The following is a 20,977-nucleotide window of genomic DNA, read 5'->3' on the forward strand; positions in this document are numbered from 1 at the left end:
GAAACTTGGTAAGAATGAGGAAGTATGTATGGGTCTAACTCTTAAGCAAAATACAAGGATATGAAGAATTGCTTTATTAAAATGGTAAAAAAAGCCCAAAGAAAATGCTCTATGTTTGCAATATTAATTTGAATTAAATTTCTATTCATACCATATGGATTAGCGTGAACAAGGGATTTTTTTAAATATTTTATTTGGCTGGATTGAGTGCAAGGGTCCAGTACTCTGGAGATGATCACTCTGAATGACTGGGTGACCCATTAAAGCATTTTGCTGAGGTATGCCTTTGTCCTGCCAGCTGGAGGATTTTGCCAGGGTTAAGTGCCAAAATAGATCTCAATACAAAAGTTTTAACTAATTCAAGGAAATCGTTACATAACCTCACTGCCAAGAATAGTGTTCACGTATACAGTTACAGAGAGATGTGATGAGGTTGAATATATTCCTATTTGCAAAGTACTTTGATAAGAAGCTGTTACAGTGTGCAATATATTATCATGCTAAATATGTACTTCAGTCTTTGAACAGGGATTGGGCAGATAGAAAGTAAACTAAAAAGAATTTTCAATTAATATACGCTAAAATAGGTTGTCTAAATTCTATGAAAAAAGCAAATGCTGAAGATAATAATTTGCCATGTGCAAATATATAGTTATGTGCATATTGGTATAATCACCTGCTAAAATTTCCTCTTTTGAGTTTTTAATACAAGGACAGTAGGTCCAATGTGTTTTACATCAGCATCTCAGACAGCAAGCATTTTGCATTGCAACAAGAATCCCAGAATTATTTCATGATATGATTTTGTTCCAGTATCCATCTAATCACTACAAATGCATTAGTTTTCACTTTGTTCTCAAGAAAAAGTAGGAATAGTAAAGAATAGTATTAAAGTGAGGCTCAAAATTAATTATGCAAGACATCTGTGCTTATATCTGGAGTCTGGTTGATAGTGGGTCTCCAGCATTTGAAGTCAAGACCAAGTGCCCCACTGACCTCAGAAAGGCAAACCTAGCCTCTTGACTAGAAGTACTTTTTATTCTTATTTTATGCTATTTCTGTGTGTAAGTGCTTGCCCTGCCACAGCTACTGATGTTACATAAAACTCAATGGTGTATTCTATAGGGACAACAAAAATGTGAAGGAGGCTGTTGGACACAAACCACTGGAACTCCGGGGTTTTTTAACCTTGAATGTATATACCTTTACTGACCCTTAAGCTGCCTCTTTAACATTTACTCTGTACCTTTAATCAAGGTTCAGGAAGGCTTTATATATAACCATTTAACAAATACATTGTGTTAAGCAAGTTTAGGGTATATATAAAGGCTTTTAGCCTTTTTTAATATAATTTCCCTCAGGTTAATAACATGCAAATGTTTTCTGTCATTTACCTGGATTCAGTGAGACCATATATGCCATTAGGAAGAACTGGGGAGTACACATTTATTCTCTCACATTATTCTTCTTAAGAAAAAATGCATTGTTTGTATAATGTAGTCATCATTTAGAGAACACATAAATCTTCACACTGTTACTCCATTCATGCGTTGGGTTTTTTTTCCCTAACTGCCATGCCAAATTAATCCCTGGTGCAATATTGTGTCACCAGTGAAGCTGTGCCATTTGCCTGGACTCTAGTTTTAACTGAAAGATTTATCATTCCAGAGTTTCTTTGTCTTCTGTACTTAGTACATGGATCCTTGGAAACCCTGATTGCTTTGCCATTACTGCCTCTTTTCTTTAAATAGTGTATCTTTTCCTTCTTTTTTAATCATGGTTTCTCTTAATGGAATGTGTGGAAAGTTTCCTCATATAAGCAAAATAAAAAGCCCCACTGTGATTTGCACTTGACTCATATAGGTACAGTTATGCAACTTTATTTAGCTTGTTATGTTTATTGCACTTTATTAAATAATTTGTTATTGATAATGTGGAATTGGGCAAGTTGTATTATGATTAAATGCGATAGCTTGTTCTTCCTCACATATTTAATTGCTAAAATCAAGAATGCCAAGGGGTTTGGGAAATTGATGAACAGAGCTGGGGGTTTTAATTGCAAAGATCCAGGACTGATGAATATTTTAAATACTTCTGTGATACTCTGCACAGAATATCCACAAGAGGGAACTGTTTTACATAAAGAGGAGTCATTCCCTTGCTGCTAAAACACTGCTTTCTGGAACCAAATCCTCCTGAACTACATTGAGTAGGCATGATTGTGTCCTGGACTATGCTACATGGTAAGAAGAGGAAAAACACAGGTCAGCACAGCGTTTGTTTTGTTCTGTAAATAGTACTGTTAACAAAGTAAATTTTGAGCTCTTGAGTTGAAATATTAAATAGACAACTAATCTGAAAACAAATCCATTGAAGTTTTCTGTTTGTTTGGAATAGATCTCTCCAGGATGCAGAGCTTGAAAATCTTGTTTAGTCTGAAGGCAACATGAAATGGAGTTGTTGCCTCAGTAAATGAAGCATACAGCCCCAGGGGGCTTTCTCAAACTCTGCTTTACAGAGCCTGCACTGGAAAGCTGGCCTTTCTTTATTCATAAAGGAGCAAGCTCAAATGGGATCTAATGGAAGGGATATTCATTTAAGGATCATTTTTACCTCTGACTATGAATGGGTGAACAAAATTCAAAGTTACCTACTTGGCTTTGTCTTTTGCAGATATTTCCTAGTAAGGAAACTTTCAACTGGTAAGGTAAGTCTCACCAATTGATATCAATATTTACTTTTCAGTGTGAGTTTCACGGTAAATATTTGTAGAACTGAGCCATATTTATGTAAATAAAAGTTTTGTTTATATGGATAAAACAAAAGGTTTTCCCCTGGATGTATAGAGTGAAATTTATATACTAGGACTCCTACTGTATGTGTTGGTTGGTTTACAAATAGTTTTTGAGCACCAGAACTTAAAAGCAGCCTTTAACAAGTGATAACAATAAATCTCCTATCCTTGTCCAAATCTACAAGTAAACTCTGTGTGAACATGTTTGAATCAAATTATTTGAACACATAGACTACATTTTGTGGTGCACTTGCTTTGCTTTAGTCAGAGTCTTTAGGACCATCTTGGCTATGTGGGGGTACAGTATTTACGGGAATGATATTTTAGAGGTGCCTAATGATCCTGTTTGCATCTGGAGTGCTCAGCTGTAGCAGTGTTGAGTCCAATAAATACTTTTTAACTCATACCTTCTGAATGTATAAAGCAAGAAAATGGATTTTCAGACTCCAGCCTATCTGTCAAATCTTCTGGGCCCTCTCAAACAAAGCAAGAGGGGATGTGTGCCACAGCCATGGCTTCAGAGACTCAGCTCTTGTTATCTGCCAGACCAGAGTATGGAAGAAATTCCACCATGCAAAAGCCTTCCCTGGGATATGCTGTGCGGCTGCTCTTCATTGTCCTCATCTTTCAAGGTGCACAGGGTTGTAGTTTCTATTAGCTGTAAAAGTGCCTGTAAGTACCCGGCACTTCTGAAGATCAGACATCAAGTGCCTGTGTTACGATGCTCCTGCCCTTGTTCCACTCCTGGTGTTTGCTGATGGATAAAAGGATCCCTAGGCGTGTGTGCAGCTGTGAAAAGGGTGTTCCTCACAGGATTGCCGAGCAATGACCATGAGGACCAGGTTCTGAGCCCAGGACCCAAGGTTGTGCGATCCTGTCATGGCAAACACTTTGCAGTCCAGGTGGCTCTCTAGCTGTGGGGAGGGTTGGTAAAGAAGAGCCATGGGAGGGAGCAGCAGCTGTGGCAGTGCAGTCTGGGCTTGCATGTGGCAGCTGTGACAGGCAGCTTCTTTTCAATCTGACTAGTTTTCTACATCTAGAAATTCTCAACCAAATAGTTTCCTGCGAATGGCCTGCTTCAGGTCTGCTTTGTAACTGAATGTTTTTCTCTGGGAAAAAGTAATGTGGCATTTCTCTTACCTGTATACACTTCCGTATCATTATCAAATGCCTTCTCTATTCAGAGGCCCCTATTAAACCCTTCTGGGAAAAGGAAGCCTTTTCTTGAAGGAACAGACTGGAAAGAGACATCATGATGAACTCAGGCAAACAGTGGTGTTATTGCCTGAAAAAAGTGGGGGTGAAAGGGTTAGAGAGCCCCATAAAAAGCTTTGGGAACTCATAAAATCTCATTACCTTCACTTAAGTAGAAAACAGAAACAAACAAGCCCCTGGCAGATGCAGAAACAGACACTACTACTACTAAAGGTTAAGAGATTACTATTTCATAATGGTGGTTCTCTGCTGGTATAGCAACTAGATAAGATGGGGGAATGTCACGCACACAAAGCCTGCTGTATTTTACCCTTGGAAAGATGTCAAGAGGATCTGCATAATACTTTGTACAGACAACCCAGTGAGCAGACCATGTGCCAAACAGAGATTTTGATTTATGTATAAATGAATACACATATAGACATATGAATTTCTCTGCTTTTCAATGTGAATCCGAAAAAAAAGTAGGAGATGACTATCCAGATTTCCTTGCTGGCTTTCCCTTTCACCCCCATCCTCCCCAAAGGTGTCATTTAAAATTGCTATTTACATTCCTAAGGGTTAAATTCAGGAATGTTCTTGGGATGTGCGGCAATTTACGGCGTGTTTGCAGAGCATTTGCGGTACTTGCCCGTGTCAATTAAAGACAAGCCACGAATGCCTTCAGCGGAAAAACCCACGCCGCGGTCCCCGATGTTTATTTCACGCTCCCTTAGCGCGTTTCCATGCCAGCTCCCCCCTCCCGCGCCGTGCGCATCCCCGGGCACCTGCTGCTGCAGCTCAACCGCCTCCTGCGAGCCCCGAGCGCGCCCCGCTCCCTCCCTCCCTCCCCCGCTGCCCCCCGGCTGCAGCCCCGGGCCCGCCGCCCCCGAGGGCGCCCCTGCGGAGGGGCCGCGCTCTCCGCGGTGCCGCGCTGCGCGGCGGGCGAGGGATGCGGGCGATGGGCGCGGGGGCCCGGCGGGGCTGCGGGGGCCGGGGCCGTGACTGCGCCGTGCGTTGGCCGCTGCGTCATGACATCCTCCGAACCGGCCCCGCGCACGGCCGGCGCGGGGGGGGCCGCTGCCGCCTGCCCCCGCCCCACCGCGGCTGCGGAGAGCGCGGCGCGGCGGCGATGGACGCGCCAGGGCCGGCGGGACTTGTTGGACCGGCAGCTCCCCGGCGCGGCCGGACACCGCCTCGCCGCCACCTGTGAAGCGCCCGTCTCGGCACACAGCCCCCGCTCCCGGCTCGCCGTCCCCTCCGGAGCGGGCGCTCGGCGCTTCGGCGGCGCCGCGAGCTGGACCGAGCGGGCGCGGAGCGGGGAGCGCTGCCCATGGGGCGCCGGGAGCCCGCCTGAGCCGGCGCCCCCACCCCGGCGGCAGCGGCAGCGCGGCACCCCCGGCCCGCCCGGCACCCCCGGCCCGCGGGGCCTTTGATGCGCTCCCGGAGCGGCCGCGGCTGCGGGCGCGGGGCCGTCGCGTCCCCCGGCGGCACAGAGGGAGGGGCGGGCGCCGGCGGCGCCGCTGCGCGTGTGGGAGCAACAGCCTGAGCGACAGCCGGGCCCTGGAGGGAGCTCCCGAAGGATGGGCGAGGAGGCGGCGGCAGCGGCAGCGCACGCACAGATGGGCCAGCGGAGGATGAATTAGGAGCCACAGGAGGCTGCTGCTGGCACCGAGGGGGGAAGAAGAGAGGAAGGGGCTGGACTTGAAAGAGGAGGAGGAGGAGGAGGGTGCGCGGGGAGGGGGTGACTGAGTATCGCTGATAACAAGTTAAAGACTAATAACAATAATAAGAGACCACCTCTGGGAGGATCCGCGGCGGAGGCTGAGTGAGGGATCCCCGCTGAGGCCAGCGGGGTCGCAGCGCTGGGTATCTCGGAGAGACGCTCAGAGGCATCAGTTTGTGGTGGTGGTGGATGATTTTTTTTGGGGGTGGGCGGGGTAGGGGCTGTGTATGCGGGAGAAGGAAGGGGTGGGAATCTGAGGAGGAGACTATATTTTTATTATTATTTTAATTTTTTTTTAATATTATTTTCGCCGTACAAAGAGGACGCTCGGAATTCACCGGCCTGTCGGCTCCCGAGAGGGACCCGGGAATTGTGCGGTCGCTTTTCTTCACCTGCTTTTTTTTTTGTTTGTTTGGTTTTTTTTTTTTTTTTTTTTTTTTGTTTCGTTGGTTGGTTTGGTTGTTTGTTTGTTTTGACTGGGGGCTTTTTTAATTTTTATTACTCTCCTTATGGTTCCCCGCTGAGCAGCGGCGGCAGCAGCAGCAATATGGCTGGTGATGGGCTTTTTGGGGGGCGCTGGCGGCGGGAGGAGCTCTCGGAAGCCCCTGCGCGCCCGGCTCGCTGTTAGCTATGGCAAATGGCAGCGGCGGCGGCTCCTACCCGGGCGGCAGCGGCAGCGGCATTAGAATGAGTAACAATATCAACGCCAACAATCTCAACACAGACTCGTCCTCCTCCCCCGTCAATGTGCCCAAGATGGATGCGCTCATCATCCCGGTGACCATGGAGGTGCCCTGCGATAGCCGCGGACAGCGCATGTGGTGGGCTTTCCTCGCCTCATCCATGGTTACTTTCTTTGGGGGACTGTTTATCATCCTGCTGTGGAGGACCCTCAAGTACCTGTGGACTGTCTGCTGCCACTGCGGGGTCAAAAACAAGGTAACTCCCCCTTTCCCTTCCCTTCCCCTCTTTCTGCCGGTGGTGGTTCGGTGCGGTGGTGGTGCTGAGGAGGAGCAGGAGCCCAGCCTCGTAGAGCAGGACACCTGGGCCAGGTGGCTTAGGGCTGCTGATGGCACTGTGCTGGCTGCTCTTGCCTTAGGGCTGCTGGGAGCTGCAGCGTGGGCAGTGTAGCTGGAGGCTGAGGTGGTGGGTGCAGTCCCGAGGCGCCTCCCCGCTCCCCCTTCTCGTTTTCCTCTGGTGGCACGAAAGTTACGCCTGCTGTGCGACACTCACCCTGCCCGAGGGGCGCATGCTGTGAAGTGGGACGGGGCAGATCAGAAGTTTATGTGCACCCTTGGGGCCGCATGCGATGGGGTGGGAACTTGCGTATCCTGATCCAAACTCTCAGTTGCCTTGTGGAATGAGAAACTTGGCAGAATTGAAAGGGTCAATTTCTCACTCAAGTGAATCTTTATAAAGCAAGTTCCATTCCCTGGGAATCTTTGACGTTTCTGTTTGTTAAATTAAGTGTATCTATTCTGTACATTTGTAAGTATTCTCTTAACCTAAGTGTGAAGTCTTTGAGGCAGCCTTTCTGCCCCTTTGGTTTTTGCTTATTTCCAGCTGGAAGAAAGCATAGTATGTGAAATAAGTTCAGTTTCTGCTTTGAAGGGTCTATTTTCAAACCAAAGCTAAGAACTTGCTCAAGTCCAGACTTTCGTTTTTGATTACGAAAAATGAGATCCAAAGTGTTACCACTCTGTATTGTGAAAGTGGGTTTTGACAGACCCCAAAATAGACCAGCAACTGGAGTTTCTCCCCTTCCCTTTTCACATTTTTTGAATTACAAATGGAATAATATCTGCTTCAGTTATTCCTGGCACACAGACACCCACAAAAACACACACACCTTTTAATATATGGTTGCTAGGTTGCTGGTTTGCTTTGACGTACAGTGAGCTGTCTTCCCCTTTCTCCTGTCCCCTCCCCCCTAAACACACAGCACATTCACCAGCTCTGTGGAGGGCCCAGCATTTAGGGGAAACCAGGAACAAAGTTAGAGCACGAGAAATTAATGTTTGTTGTGTAGTTTGGGCTGCCTAAATGAACCTCCACATTCCAGTTGGAAGTTAAACTCTTACAGTGGGCTTGGCCTGTCTATGGAAGGAGTGATTGCTAAAGTTAAGGAATAAAAGCTTTTAAGTCAGCCTTAAGTGTCAGGAATTCTATCAGGCAGCACTACTTTTCTATAAGCTTTTTTTTTTTCATTCAAAACCAAACCTGAACTTTCTTAGAGAGGTGCTAGCCAGATATGATGACACAGCTCTAATGAATTTGTGATAATAAGATACTATTTCCTACAGCAGTAAAAGTCAATTTTCAAGGAAGGGTGAGTAGTGAAGACTTAAGCTTTGGTTTTGTTGTGTATTTAGCATTTCTGCCTCCACGGAATGAGACAAATCTACAAAGGCTCTGAGGGATCTTGACGAAAAAGAAAAATCTGCGTGTTATTACCTTGTTATTACCTCATGCTTCTTCCCTTGAGAGAGTAAAAAGTTAGAGGCTTGTATGCAGACTTCTATGCATGGTTCCTTGATGGGTGCTGTTGGTCAGATAGTCCACTACTGGGACACAGTCAGTTAAAGCAGATCAGTCATTTCTTAACCAGTATAGAAAGATATGTGCAAATTGTTTTTAAAACCTCTTGGGCTAAATGTGGCAGTTTAGTAATAGGCTTTGTTGAGGGGTTCAAACACTTCCAGTCCCAACAGTTTGATGTACTATGGCTATGGCAGGTTGTAAGATTTCAGTTTATTTCATCTTTGAGACTGAAGTAGTTCCATGAATGTCATTCCCTGGGGCAGGAGGATAAAGGGCTCTGCAGGTAGGGGGAGATATATGTCTCCTTTTAGATCCTATTTGTTCCACTTATAAGGATTTTCAAGACTCTGGCAAAGAAGAATTTCAAGGGCTGATCCTGCATTCCTTATACAATAAAATGGGGAATTGGAGGGATTTCTGTGTATGCAAGGACGTTAGTTATAACTAGTTATTGCAAAACACTTTTCTAGTATTCAGGGTATAAAGGCTAACTGAAGGAACTGGAATTATCTGAAACTTTGCTGTTATCAAGCTCATACTTTGTTGCTTGGTGAGTTGGGAAAAGCTGCCGAGGCTGCTGGAGAGAGCTGCAAATTCGTATATATGCTGTGTTGACTCTATTTGGCCTGATATAAAAGCAGTTTTGGAAGAAGTAGCTCCTCCTACTGCAGGATTGAAGAAGTTTTCTGCATGTTAGGAGCTTTCCTTTCCTCTGCTGCCTCTTCTGCTGCTCCACAGGTTGCAGGGGAGTTGGGCTGAACAGCATCATCTCCCTATCTACATAAAGAGCAGTCCCAGTGAGAGAGCTAAAAGAAATCTTCCTCATGTCTACTTTCTGTGGCCTCTTATTGAATAATTCACATATATATGTGAATAATTCAGAGTTACTCTTCTGAAATTCATGTCTGTATCTGTTATTGCAAAGAACTGCAAAAAAATTTCATTTTTTTTCTCCCTGCTATATTCTAAGCATGACATTGTATTCCATGAATTTGTTGATGATTGTTTGGGATGTAAAACTTTTTATGACTATGTAGAAAGATTTAGAGTGTGGTTTGTTTGGAGTATCCTGCTCTTCAACTCATTTAATTTAAAGCTGGAATTTAAAACCATGATATAAACAGTTTATTACTTTGTGGTATGAAATTTCATTAATTTTTTTCCCCTTGGAGATAAGAAAGTCAAGATACTGTAAGTCAAGAATATGAAAACAGCTAACAGAATCATCAACATTGTCCCTTAAAATTCCGTATCTAATTTATGTAATTGTATATGGATAGAACATGACTCTTAATCGTGTACTAAAAATGATTGTTGAAGGTTTAGGATTTTCATGCTCCATGCTTGCTTTGTGAATTGGCATTAAAAAAAAAACTGTCCAGAAAATGTAAATCTTTACCTTTGTTGTCAGTTTCATGTCGTGTGACAGTCATTACTATCAGAGCCCTTGTATTTCTTTATTTAATATGGTATATAATTTTAGATGCAATTTTTCAAAATTAGCTACAGTCTATTTGCAACCAGCCTTGAAAAATGCTGGTTTTTTTCTCAGTGTTTACATCTACATTTTTAGTAGTGCTTAGATACTGCTAAAGAACTTGTCTGGTCATTGTTTGTTTTTTCTCCCTTGACCAACTAATTTGTGTTTGTGTATGAAAAGTAGAATGTGAGATTAAACTTCACTGGGTTGGACACTGACATTAGTTGTTCTTGTTTGTGGTAACAGCAGAAAAATAAAATAAATATGCATGGTAATGTACACAGAGGGGCTAAATGCATATTGTACAATCTATAGGTCTTTTGATTATATGGATCTGCCTCTACATTTTCTATGCTCCTGGAGGGCATTTTCTGCTGACATTATCTGTTCTGGCTTTGGACAAACTCTAAAACCATGAAGAAGGAGCAGTGGAATGAGAGAGTACAGGTTTGGGGCACAGTCAGCTCCTGGAGCTGGTCAGTGCAGAATCAAATGGAATTTGTTTCCTTTTGAAGAATATGATACCAGACCCTTTATTGCTGCTCCTTGGGTCCCCAGTCAAGGGTGCCTCTTACAGACCTTATGTCATCGGGCTCTGGCAGGTAGAATCCTTATTGTGATGCTTTCAGTGTTTTGGAAGAGCTTTTCCTCCCCACGACCCAGGACTTGTACACATATCAAATGAAATTATGATTATAGGCAGCAGTTGTTAGCCTGAACTTAGAAGACCTTCTTTGACCTTGGTCTACAAATTTTTGAAATATAGTAAGTTACACAGTGCTTTTTACTCAGTAGAAACCAAGCAAGGTTCCCATTTGTTTTGAACAGAAAAAAACGTGGTTTTGCTGGAAATAGAATATTTGCAGAAGTCATCTTTGCAAAGTTAAGAATTTCAACCCAGAATTCTAGAGCCTGAGAAAACTTGTAAGTGGAAAAATTTAAGTTGTCCATAAAACAAGCAGCATTCATTCCAAGCTGGCTCTAGCGTGGGCGAGGCTTGTTGGTTTCTGAGCAATACCTGCATAAACGTCCTCTCAAATGAAGAAAAGGATTTGAGGCACGCTCTGTTGAGGAAGGCTGCAGTGTCCATTGGAGGACACGTGTGGACACACGATGCAGGAGAGCCCTTCATTTCAATCTGTGCGTGGAATCCTCACCTTGACTCTGGCGAGGATGAGCTGGGCAGCAGCGAGTGGTGAACAACTGGGAGGCTCAGGGGATTAGCGGGAGCTGTAACGCATTTTGTGCTCGGTCACATGCACGGCCTGGCTCAGGCCTTCCTGTCCCATGGCTGTCAGGTGGTCTGCACCCAGTCCCCCCCGAGAGCCTCCCCAGACAGGTTGCCAGTTGAGAGGTGGCCGTGGTGGAGAGGCCAAGGTGTGAGACAGAAGGTGCTCACAGCCCTTTGCAGGTGGCGTTTCTACACGCAGGGGTGGGCGCTGGTGTGGAGGGGTGCATGCTGCTGCTTTCATGCTCTGAAAAGGGAAGATACTTCTGGCTCTCTGGAGCTTAGGAAGGATTTCTCATTTTATAAACACATGCTAAAATAGGTTTCTGCATGCAGAAAAGAGAATGCGTGGACAAGGATTTAACCCGTAAACCAAACATTCTCAACCAAAATCATCATACTTATTTTCAAGGCTCTGCAACACATACCTTTAAGGGGAACATCTGCATGCAAAAAGAACTTGAAAGTCTCACGTTTGCAAATCCATAAGTGCAGGTTGAAAACCATTAGACTTCACTTTTTTTCCCTCAGTTTAGCTCAATAGAAGAAATGCCTGTAATAGCAAACAAAAAGCTTTTAAGTAACACTGATCCATGTACTCAGTTTTGATGCATTGGGATTTCTGATTGCGGAATGAGGGCAGTTTCCAGCCCCAGAGACAGAATCACTGAACATTTAGAGAGCACTAGCCCTAAGTATAATCTCTGCAGGGACGGGATCTAATGATTATAATTAAAACCAGCAATGATGGTACTCGTATGTCCTGTATTAGTGAAAGAAAGTGGATTGTGAATCTTAGTCATTGAGTGTCCTTCCTGGGACAAATCCTACAAAGAAGCTGTAATCTCTAGTCAGGTGCAGCACAGAGCAGCAGTCAAGCATTCCTTCTGAGATTGGCTCTTCTGTGGAATCCAACTCAGAGTGACAAAAGTTTATATGAATTTCAGGGCTGGCTGGTGATAATTCCTCAGCAGGATCAGGCTGTAGTTCAGCAGCAGCAAGGCATCCTGTAGTGTGAAGTTGGTAGGGCAGCAGTTGCTGTGGAGGTATAAACGTGAAAATAACACTAGATGAAACTGGGGGACAGGGTACCCTTTGGTTCTACTAAACATACCTTGTCACGTTGCATAAAACTGTGTATATTTTACATGTATGAAAATTAGGAATTATCAGAAGTCTGAGGAGGGCACAGTGAATGCAGCTTGTGGAGGTTTTCTAAGGGAAAGATAGCTGAAACATTTTGTGTGGGTGTTAATGGTTAAAAAATATTTTTCTCCTGCACATATGATTTTAGTGGCAGAGGGAAAGGAGCTACACTTTAAGAAGCTGTGTTTCTGTAATGGGTTTATATGCTAATATATGGCTGAAGGTTTAGAATCTCAGAATAGCTTGAGATGGGAGGGAGCCATAAAGATCACTGAGTCCAGCTCCCTGCTCCTTGCAGGAATACAATGCCTGACTGGGAAGTGAGTGCAAAACTCTGTTAGATCACAAGACTACACTGGCATTTATGCAAAATTACACAGGGCTAAATACACCAGTTCCAAATTAGACCTCCTGGTTTGTCAGTGTGGGCACTTTGTCCAGGACACACAGGTCACCCTGGGTGAGAGTGGAGGGTGGAGAAGCAGCAGGGTCTGAGTAAATGAGAAGAATGATACCTATCTTCCACGCCTGTCAGAGACATTCTGGTCAGGAAGGGCCCATTTTGAATCCTGATGGTATTCATAGCCTGAGAATACATCGGGTTTGCATCTTTGAGAGGAACACTTCATTTCCATATATAGTATCCATGGTTCTGTTTAAATGAATGTGCTGCCACTGAAATGTGTTAAGTTCCTTTGCTTTGAGATGATATATTGCATGTATTTGTCTGTTTGAGAGGTACAGAAATGAGAGAGTTATCCAGGGTCTGTTGAAATAGAGGGAAGCAGTCCTAATAACTTCAATGGCTTTGGACTCAGGCCTAGATGTTCACAGTGTCCTAGATGAATCAGATTTTCAAAAAAAAATAATATTCTAATGTTAACATTTTAAGCTTTTAAAAGCTTTTTTCTTTTATCGTAGCAAGTTGTATTTACTTGGTTTGTGGTCATCATGTCTGAGATTTCAACGTTAGAAACATAATATTTAAAAGTCACACATGGTATGTTTCTATTCCAATCAAGAATTATACCTTCTGCCAGGCTCCCCTGGGGAATCAAAAGTTGAGTGCTTGAATGGCTGATAATAAGGGCGTCTCTCCTGCAAGCTGATGTTTGCAATGGTAAATATTGGCTCTTTTTTTAGAACTGCAGTAAGGGCACATTTAGTGGAACTGGCAGAGGTCCCTTGCCCCATGGATCACCTGCAGAGCAGACACATGTGCAGCTGCAGCCCTGAGTCCTGGAAACCTTTTTGCATGTCCTGAGCTTCACTACCTAACTTAAGTATCAGAACTGGTAACATAGAGTGGAGAAAATACCCTAAACCAGGACACAGAAATGGGGAGGAGTACTGTAACCTCATCAACAACTGCAGCATCACACAGACAACTGAACAGCTTATCACTGTAACTGTTAAATACAGGTCTACCATGTTGTTTTTGTATTGCTCTTTATAGAATAAATTTATACTACAGTTTTGCTTCCCCTTTGTCCAAGAAAATCATGACTAAATATTGGCATACTTGGGTATATTTCATTCATTTTTCATGGTATCTTTTACATTTTTATCTAATGCTTAGCTCTTCTTTTTTTAACTAAAAAGGTGACTCACTTTTAATATGCTATTACTATTATTATTAGTAGTAGGGAGATTAGCATTACTGGTGTTGGATTAATTTTCTATTTTAAGTACAGGGAAAACATTGATACAGATATGTCAAAAAAAAAAACCTGTTTGAAAATGGTGATGTTAATATTGCAAAAATAAAGAGAAATGTATTAGAACGATTCTTTATTTAAGCATCTCGTAAGTTTTCTAGTATAAACGCTGTTCAGTTTATTTTAGGTGGGATTAAGCACAGATATTCTGTAGGACAGAAATTGGAATGGGTTACTGGGGCACTCTGTGACCTATGGTGGTCCTAGTAGGTGCAGAGCACTTTAGGTGCTTCAAATAAGGTGAATCCTTTTGCTAGAAGTGATTTGACATCACTTTTTTTGAAAGTGAGTTTGCAGATCAACAGGCAGAAGGTTTGTGATGTTCTTACATTTTCTAGGTTATCATACGAAAAGTATTCTTTCATAAAGAAGCTGACAGACTCCACTTGGGTTTTGAAGACTGAAGAACAAAAATCTCCTATTCTTTTTAGACACAGGAACAGCTTAGGTAGGAGAAAATATTGCAGAGTCTGTCTGTATGCGGTGCAAACCTTTTTCCCCATGAGGGATCTTTTTAATGCTTTGATTATGCACTTTTGATAGATTGGTTTTGTTATATGGGAAGTTTTTCCAGCATTTGGTGTTAGTTTTCTTGTACTATATATATATATATATATAAATACAATACACTTACACCTAAAGGCTTCTGATTCCTTCAGGATCAGAAACAGAGGACTACTAGCTTTATGTTTGCATTATTTTCATATTATTTAAGACTCTCAGCTATAAGTCTCCTTCTTTTCTTTCACCCTTTATGGGTCTGGCTTCTGGTTTAAAGCCATACAAAATTTTACCTGACTAAATGCTGGTTTTCCTCCTTGGACACTGCCTTAGATGTGTAACTTCTGGTGTCTTTTTGTTAGAAGAGCTGAATTTGTATTACAGGTCTCTTGTTCTTGAAAGAAAACAATACAAAAAAACGTCACGGTTTTGATATTTGCAAAAATAAGTTTGGTTGCTTTGCTGGAATGTGTCCCTAGGATATAATAAAATTTTAATTTATAAAAGTGGAAAATGCTGTCCAACGTGTGGAGCTTTAGCTCTGCCTGTATGATGTAAGTGATCAAGTTCTAATGTTAACCTGGATGATATGTACAATAGGAAAACTGTGGTATCTCTGTGTAGACAACTGAATGATTCTGGGAATGACTGAAAAAAGTGCCTGCTTCTTCTTATTTCCAATTTGTGGTATTATGTTTGTTATTAAGTTATGCATAATTTTTAAAGAAAAGTTACACAGCAGTTATTTAGGTTAATATATGGAACTTGCATCACTTGCACAAAATAGCTGTTTGGACATCAAAATTTCTATTTAAGATCTTAATAAGATCTTAATCTGAATTGATTTCAGTCAGTTTCAGTTCATTTCAGAAAGAGGTATTGTTTTGAAAACTTTTTTTCTATATAGATGTTTGTTCATTAACATTTTTTTTAATTTAATGTTGACTTTGCACATCATATTCTGGACTTGAGTTGGGTTTACTTAATCCCCTGGCTTCTCTGTATATATATAGGGGAAGGTAGTCAAGTGTTTGTAAAGTTATGCACTGTTTTAAAGCTCCATAAAGCAATACTGTCTCTTACATTAACATCTAATAGTCTTAATTTTAATTTTCTTTTAGCTAAGAGGTTGATACATACCCAGTAATAAAAAAAATATATATATTATAAGCTGATTTCTCTTGGAAATAACTATAATAAAAATCAGGTTAAAATAACTTTTCATGCTCTTATTTAAAAATGTTATAATTTCTGTGGCCATAGCTGTTTCAATAAAACTGTATACAAACTTTTGTCTTTATTGACTGTCCATGTGATTCTTTGTCTTTGGGTTTTGTGTTCTTTAAAGTTTTCTTTTTACTTTTTTAAACCAAAAGGCAGACACAGAATGTCATAGGCTTTTCTGTATACTTTTTATAGAATAATCAGTTTTGAAGATTTCTGCTTGCAGCAGCTGAAGGGTACTGCAGAAGGGACTCCTGACTTGCATCAGGTGCAGCAAGAAAGCAAACCTCCTGAGTTACTAATTGTTCAAATCCTTCATTAATGATCATGCAGGGTGTTGCTGAGTCTTGTTGAGAGGAGGGTCACATTGCCAAGTGAGCTGATTTAAGGAGTGTGGGTGGGTGTGTTGGAGGTGACTGGGTGACTGACAGAGCTCCAGACTGTCAGCCAGCATTTAGCTGTGCTGCTCCTGAGTGCTTTGAGATGCAGGGGCATACCAGCTTGGTTTAGAGCATGGCTGATTGCATGATTATTTCTGTGAAGGTGTCTAAGCTGCATTTTGTGGTGTTTGCATCTATTTTATGACTTGGTATGAAGGTAATGTAAACCATACCTCATTTGATCTAATGCCTGTTGAAGTTAAGTTACATCACTTACAACTTTTTTTTAAACACAATTTTAATCCATCAGAGCAAGTGAGGTGTTTTGTCACAGCAGAATTTTTATTTAGTCTTCCAATACTGGACTTACTGTCCTGAGGTGCTGGTTTGACAGTGCTAATAAATCCAGACTTTAATACTGTGAGACTTGTTGCAGGGTACCTCAGCTGTGTTGACTAGTAAGGAGTGGTAGCTCCACATCCTAAACCTTTCTATGTGTTTTAAGGCCTTTTCACTGAGTAGAAATGCTTTAATAGGTAAAAACTGAATGCTGAAAGGTTTAAAAAGAGAGGTTGTTCCATTATTGCCGTGCTAAATATTGATTTCATGGTGTCCTGTGCAGGATAGGGTTTTGTTCACTCTAGCATGTAGCTAGATAACTTTTGAAAGTAAGCTCCAGCTTTCCTGGCATGGTTAGGGGAATTCCCTTCAGGTGAGACTGTGTAGGAAGATGAGCTCCATCAGCACACCTGATCTGCTGCTCCTGTTCATGGGCCTGAAGGCCCTGCAGCTGGGTTGAATTAGTCTTGTGAGTATAAATGCTGAAGTGCATTTATAGGTTCTTCACCCCTTTAATTATATTGATGGTGGATCCTGAATGCCTGGTTTTACATTGTCAGTTTATTTGGGTTAATTGGGCTGCTTGCTACTAATTAGTGAGACCATCAGGTTAAAGAATTAGGTGATGAAAGCCACTGAGATTGGCTGGGTTGGTCAGAGTACAGCGTTAGCACCAAGGCTGTGGGTTCAATCCCTGTGGGGCCGTTCACTGCAGAGTTGGACTCAATGATCCCTGTGGGTCCCTCCCAACTCAGAACATCTGTGATTCATTCTTTCTTTTAAACAAGCCCTACCCTTACAAATCAATTATTTTTAATTTTAAAAAAAGTTTAATTCAATGTAGATCTTGTAGCAAATGCTACATTTATAGAAGATATTTTAAAAAATAATCATTATAGTCTGCAGAATTTAATTTTAGGTTGTTTCTGTTTGTCCTCTGGCTTCAGGCATTTGATTAGATTATGTAGTCGAGTTAGCATCTCACTGGACTTCTGAAGGTGAAAACCTAAGATTCTTGTTTAGTTTGTGTGACATTTGGAGCTAAAGCTGTGCACATGCTTTAATATCAGAGATGCAATGCTATGGAGACAGACTTTGGAGAATTGGCATCTCTTACAAGTGATGCAAGTTTGTTTGTGTTTCGTATTGATACATTTTAAGTAAAACCAATTCCTGTGCTATGTGTCAATGCTTCTGTATCATTTAAGTTCTGTTTAGAGGGCTAAAAAGCTTAAGTTTTTTGTAGCATTTTATGGAAGTGGGAAAATTGATCATTAGACCTCCAGGATATGATTGTGAAACATTCCACCCTGTATAAGGAGCATTGTGCCTCCAAAATTTGACTTAGCAATTTAGAAGATCTGAACTATTTTTCTGTTGTAGTATGCTGAGGCCAGCTGGTTTTGCAGGCTTACTTGTGCCAGATCCTCTTACCAGCTTTGGCCAAGGGGCAATGCTCTGCCCCATGCATCTCATGCTGTAAAAGCAGATAATAAGGAGAAAGCCAGGAGAGGAGGACTGTCAAAGAACTGATTTGTCCCAGCCCATGTAAAGCAACCTAGTGATTAAGATAAGCAGATGATATAATTATCCATTCACCCCCTCTGTTAAATTTATGAAGGGAATGTAGTTTATGAGTCCTTTAGGGCAGTTACTATTTTGAAGACCTACAGGTAGTTATAAGTTGCCCTGCTAATCCAAGTTCTTGTGTAGATTTATTTTTTACATGAGCAGAGAATAGAAGGAAATTTTAAAAAAAAGCTTTAATTTGGATGGGATGAAATTTTACCTGTAGTATATTGAGGAATTTTTAAGGAGAGAAAAATAATGTGGTGGAGGGAATGAAGGCTGATGACAAGAAGGAGGGATTCTGTCTAGTTCAACAAGCAGTGCATGGTACTCACTTTATATGCAGACTCTTGCAATATGCCTGCTTCATTGCCATTAAGAAAAAATCAAACATAGTTTTAGAGTTCCCATATCCACGTTGGATTTAAAGAATAATGTTACTTTTAGGCTCTAGGAAGGTTCCCAGTTAAACATATGCTTGTTGGTTTTACTATTTTTAGCTTCTTTGAGCACGTGTTCTCCTGAGATATTTATTTGTGGATGTTGTATTCTGTTCTTAAAAGGAAAATCTTTCTCTGTCTAGATTCTTTTTCTGTATCCAAGAAAGGAAAGGACCAGGGTTCTTGTCCGTGCTTTACTTCTTGGAAATCCTAGGAGACAGGGTAAATTAATTAAATCTAAAATGGATCCATCTGGTAGTGCTAGCAATGCCAGGGGAGAACAGGTGAAAGAATCTGAGCCAAAGAAAACATATAGTGCGTTATATAACATGTCAGGTTCTTTGGGGTATATTGCTATCAGAAGGCTAATCTTGGTGTTAGGCTTTTTACTTTTTGTTTAATCTTGTTTTTAAATCAGAGGGTGAAGGGGGTAGTTTGAAATGCTTTTTTCTGTTCCATTGCTAAAAAATAACTTTTTTCATTATTAATAAAAGGCAAATGTATTTAGTCCAACATGTGAGAAACACACCATTCCCTTTATGGGTTTGTTTGAAAATAAATGGGTTGACAGCATTTGAAACAAAAATTAAATGAAGTCAGTTTTGGAAAAATCATTTATCTTTTAAATTTAGAAAGCTGTTAGACAAAACAAAAATCATGGAAGGTATGGTGCCAACTCAGCTTTGCCCCCAAATTTGTATAAGAAGAATACAAAATCTCTATGCAGCCTTTTTGTTGCCAAAATTACCTCGTTTAAATTCTCAGCAATATTTTCAAGGTAGTGATTGCATCACTGGGAATAGGAATGTAAAAATGACTGTAAAAATTGAATTGTATTACCTGTTTTGGGAGGCATGAAAAGGTAAACAGTAGAAATGCTGGGAAGAAGTGAATTAGATTAGGGAAGAAATGGCAGTGAGGAGATTAACGGAGGGTGTCTGCTCGCGGCTCCGGGTTTTGGTTTGGCAGGGCTCCTCAGCACACATTCCCATTTTATTATGGCACCACTCTGACATGATTTCTGTGCCATTGCCTGTGCTGTGGGGTGAGTGTCTGAGAGAATGCTGCTGATGTGCAGTCTCTGGGGAAGTCTGTTCACCGGGGCAGGTGCCTGGCCCTTTTGGCCTGACTTTGAAACAAGTGGAGAAAGTAGGCCATAGAGCTTTTTGGGAACTTAGGAGCTTAGCAGCTAGATCTTTATCCAGCTTAAAAAAAAAAAATCCATCTCATTATGTACCTTTAAGTCAAATTCCATCCTTGTCTATCATTTTTTTTAGCATCCTCTGTTCTTTTATTTCATGCTGCTTAAGTTTCACCTTTTTTTTGTAGTTTAAAAATCCCAACAGCCTCTGTGAGAACACATCACATGCAGGTTGGAAGGAAAATTCTTGTTTGTCTCACTTGAATTTGCATCTCTGAAGTGGAAGATTTTAGGTGGTTTGTAAGATTAACATAAATGTTGGTTGCCTTTTTGTAGCAGAGAGAATTTAATTCCATTTTTGATAAATAATTTTCAGGAAAATATACTTTCCCCTAAATTGGAGTACTTTCAAAACACTAATACAGTTTCAATAGCTAGGGGAAGGAGAAGGATGATGCAGGAGCAATTTTTTTTTTTTGGTCAGGTAAGAAGTATTTTAGCTTTTAGTCTTATATTTTATTTCATCTTGTAATGTCAAAACCAAAGGCAGTTAACAGCTTGATTCATGCTGCTTTGTCAGGAATCTTATTTTGACAAGTGTTTATAGTTTTCAGGAGTTGTTTCCATATTAGAAGTTAATTTGTTGATCTTAAAATTCTGTGTACATCAGTTCTACTCTCTGCTGAGCTGTAGTATCTGAATGTTTCCATTTCTAGGGTATGGCTATATAAATATTCATGTCAAATATACATTTATATATATATATATATATATATATATAAATATGACCAAATCTGTTATGAAAAATTACACCAAAGTTTAACTCTTTTTACAATGTGCTCTTCTATTAGAGTGTATTATGTTCATTTTAATCTCTGGAATATATTGTGGAAAGCATGCAAGAATAGGAGATTAAATATATTTCTCATTTGTAGAAGTATATAAATTCTGCAAACCCCCTAAATCAGTTGATTGCATGACAAGTGATGTAGCTGCTAAATGACTGTAGAAACTGTGGTCAGCTATTTAATATGTTTCATTGGTTTTAATAATTCTTCTGTTTTCTTCTGTAACTGCAGATTTGTTAGGAATTTTGTGTGGTTTATTTGTGGAAGTAGCTATTTCAGCAGACACACTAGCACATTGGAACAGGCTTGCTCACTGAGTGATGAGCCCTTGGGAAATTTAGCACAGCTTTTGAGCATTGGAATGAAAGAAAGAAGTGGCAAGCTGAGAGCAATACAGATCACAACTGGTCTGTAAGAAGACAGTGAAAAGAAAATGTTGAATATTATGTAATTTTTTTAAAGTGCCTGGTGCATTCATGCCTTTCTAGGCCATTGCTACGCTGGGTTTTTTTATCAGTGTGCCTGTTGTGTTGTGGAGTTCCCTTAACTCTTCAGTGCAGGGGTTTTGGACTTAGCATTTTAATGCTGTTTTCTTTTATCTCATCTGAAATCTATCCTCTCAATACACACTGGGGTATACATGGCCATAAATTACATAGAGACTGTAATTCCCTGGTTCAATGTTGTTCTTTCTTCTGAGTGAGCCAT

At 41.3% G+C, this 20,977-nt stretch overlaps 1 protein-coding gene across 26 annotated transcripts in view; it reads left to right on the plus strand.

The window, feature by feature from the left end:
• The first annotated feature begins 5,582 nt into the window (after window positions 1-5,582).
• KCNMA1 (potassium calcium-activated channel subfamily M alpha 1) overlaps window positions 5,583-20,977 on the plus strand; it is a 415,833-nt gene continuing 400,438 nt past the window's right edge. For 16 of the 26 annotated variants that reach the window (XM_071438808.1, XM_071438817.1, XM_071438818.1 and 13 more), the window contains exon 1: window positions 5,904-6,653. In XM_071438808.1, coding sequence (XP_071294909.1) covers window positions 6,345-6,653 — 309 coding nt within the window. In that variant the 5' untranslated portion in view covers window positions 5,904-6,344. The other 10 variants (XM_071438815.1, XM_071438826.1, XM_071438827.1 and 7 more) reach the window with 5 other exon arrangements.

The sequence above is a fragment of the Agelaius tricolor genome, unplaced genomic scaffold, assembly GCF_023055355.1.
Source record: "Agelaius tricolor isolate 1412-34295 unplaced genomic scaffold, bAgeTri1.0.p SCAF_13, whole genome shotgun sequence".
NCBI classification, from domain to species: domain Eukaryota; kingdom Metazoa; phylum Chordata; class Aves; order Passeriformes; family Icteridae; genus Agelaius; species Agelaius tricolor.